The sequence below is a fragment of the Papilio xuthus genome, unplaced genomic scaffold (assembly GCF_000836235.2).
Source record: "Papilio xuthus unplaced genomic scaffold, Pxut_1.1 DF827469.1, whole genome shotgun sequence".
NCBI classification, from domain to species: Eukaryota; Metazoa; Arthropoda; class Insecta; order Lepidoptera; family Papilionidae; genus Papilio; species Papilio xuthus.
The window spans coordinates 1-2,118 of record NW_013531180.1 but is presented as its reverse complement, the minus strand read 5'-3'; the positions used below and the strand labels follow the sequence as shown (position 1 = coordinate 2,118).

General features: G+C 36.9%; 1 protein-coding gene across 1 annotated transcript; it reads left to right on the top strand.

Annotated features, from left to right (window-relative positions):
• Positions 1-435: 435 nt before the first annotated feature.
• On the top strand, positions 436-2,115 carry LOC106119249 (esterase FE4-like; the record flags this gene model as incomplete). The annotated part of the gene is made up of 3 exons (XM_013314164.1): positions 436-562; positions 1,316-1,501; positions 1,984-2,115. Coding segments are annotated over exons 1-3 (430 nt in total), but the record flags the coding sequence as incomplete, so codon positions are not given.
• Positions 2,116-2,118: the final 3 nt, after the last annotated feature.

Below are 2,118 nucleotides of genomic sequence, written 5' to 3'. Positions count from 1 at the left end.
CAATGTATTGTGTTTGCACGAGTAAAGCGGATATTAATTTGTATGCAAATTACTGAAATTGTACATTAGTTTGTAATTAGATGCTAATGGATGCAATGTTCATTTAACGTGAAATTGTCTATATATTATAATAACAAAACAACGATACAAATATGTATATTTCATAAGATTTTCACAATTTTTTGTCTCTCCCTCTCTCTCTCTATCCCCCCCCCCTCTCCGTAATCAAATCCTGAACAAAACGAAAGGAATTCTTCGATTTGATTAGGTTAGCTAACCGTTCGTTTATAAGACCAAAATCTTTGTATAAAACATATCGTCATTACATATTTTCGTCTCTCTGTATCTTTTGACAAAAAAGAGACAACCATATGTCTTAAACCCATGATTAGTTAGATCGATAAGGCCCTTAAACATTTTAGTTTGAACAACTTCAACTTTATCCTTTATATGTATTTATTCCAGGAACCTCAACAAATGAAGCCTTGGCTGGGTGTATGGGATGCCACCAAACCACTCGCAGATTGTTTGCACTACGATCCTTTTGGAAAAAAAGTTACAGGTATGAATTTATCTTAAGCTCATCGTTTGGTATCCTTGGAAGATCCTGTAAGGTATAAGATGCATTAAATCTTCAAAATATCTTAGAGGAAAAATGGATGATTTTACTCAATGACGAGATGAAAATGCTTCTCCACGTTGTCAGAAAAAAGGCTAAAGTACACTCCTGTGTTTTAATAAAAAAAATGTCATCGTTTTTTCTTGATTATATTATAAACGTGACTGTGACAGAGTTTTAATCCTTAATAGCTATTAGCTTTGTAATTAAAGTGCGCCTTAAAGATGACATTGTCTCTAAAACGTGAAGTGCTCCCCATTGACGTCACTACGAAAACGAGTGATTGTGGAACGTTGGTGTCACGTGACTTTCTTTAAAATAATCATTATTCAATATAAAAAAAACTCATTATAATTGGAAAACATTCTTTATGAATTACATATTTTGTTTATCAAGAAGAGAGCGTACCTCTTTCTGAATGACACCATCTCTCTGGTGTTGCGGATGCTCACGAACGCCGATGTTTAATTTGTTATTCCCGCTACTTTTTTTATCCTTGTTTTTTTTTAAATATAAAAAAGGAAGGCCATATACACAAACAAGAAAGTAATGAGAAGGGCAGGGGTTAGACAAAGTGTATTCGATAGGTCACGTGATTGTCGCACGTCAGTTTCGTACATATTTGAAGTTCGCTATGGAATCGCTTCAAAGCGAATGCGTTTTGACTAACCCCTCAGACTATGTTCATAATTGCAGGTAGCGAGAACTGTCTGTACTTGAACGTGCACACTCCGAAGCCGAACGCCGCTGCGCTTTTGCCGGTACTGGTTTTCATCCACGGCGGGGCGTTCATGTACGGCACGGGCGGACTCTACGACGCGTCACATTTCATGGACCGGGACATGGTCGTAGTTACACTTAACTACAGATTGGGGCCATTAGGTCAGTTAGACAAACTTATTTGACCTGGTCATACTAACGCTGTTATCGCGGTTATAAAATGACAGAAAATGACACACAAGGCACATATCTTTTTATTATATGTCATTTTCTGTCACAAACAGGACACCGACAATGATATTTTTTGACTATAGGGGGCGCTTATGCGCTAGTATACTTTGGTTCTCTTTTTTCTACAGAATCAAATTTTGTTATATAAACTGTAAATCTTAAATAAAACATGTAAGTCAAGAAAAAAGCTAATTTTGTTAATGAAAATCTAATCTATATATATAAAAATCAATTACTGTTCGTTAGTCTCGCTAAAACTCGAGAATGGCTGAACGAATTCATCTTATTGGTCTTGAAATATTCGTGGAGGTAAGGTAAAAATTCGAATATTTGCCGGGAAATAATTAAGTTTTTTTTTAGACCACGCGGACGGAGTTGCGGGCGACAGCTAGTCTTAAATACTTTTATTCTAGGATTCCTGAGCACGGGTGACGATGTGATACCTGGCAATGCCGGTTTGAAGGACCAGTCGTTTGCGTTGCAGTGGGTGAAGAGTAACATCATGATGTTTGGTGGTAACCCTGATAGTGTCACGTTGACGGGATGCT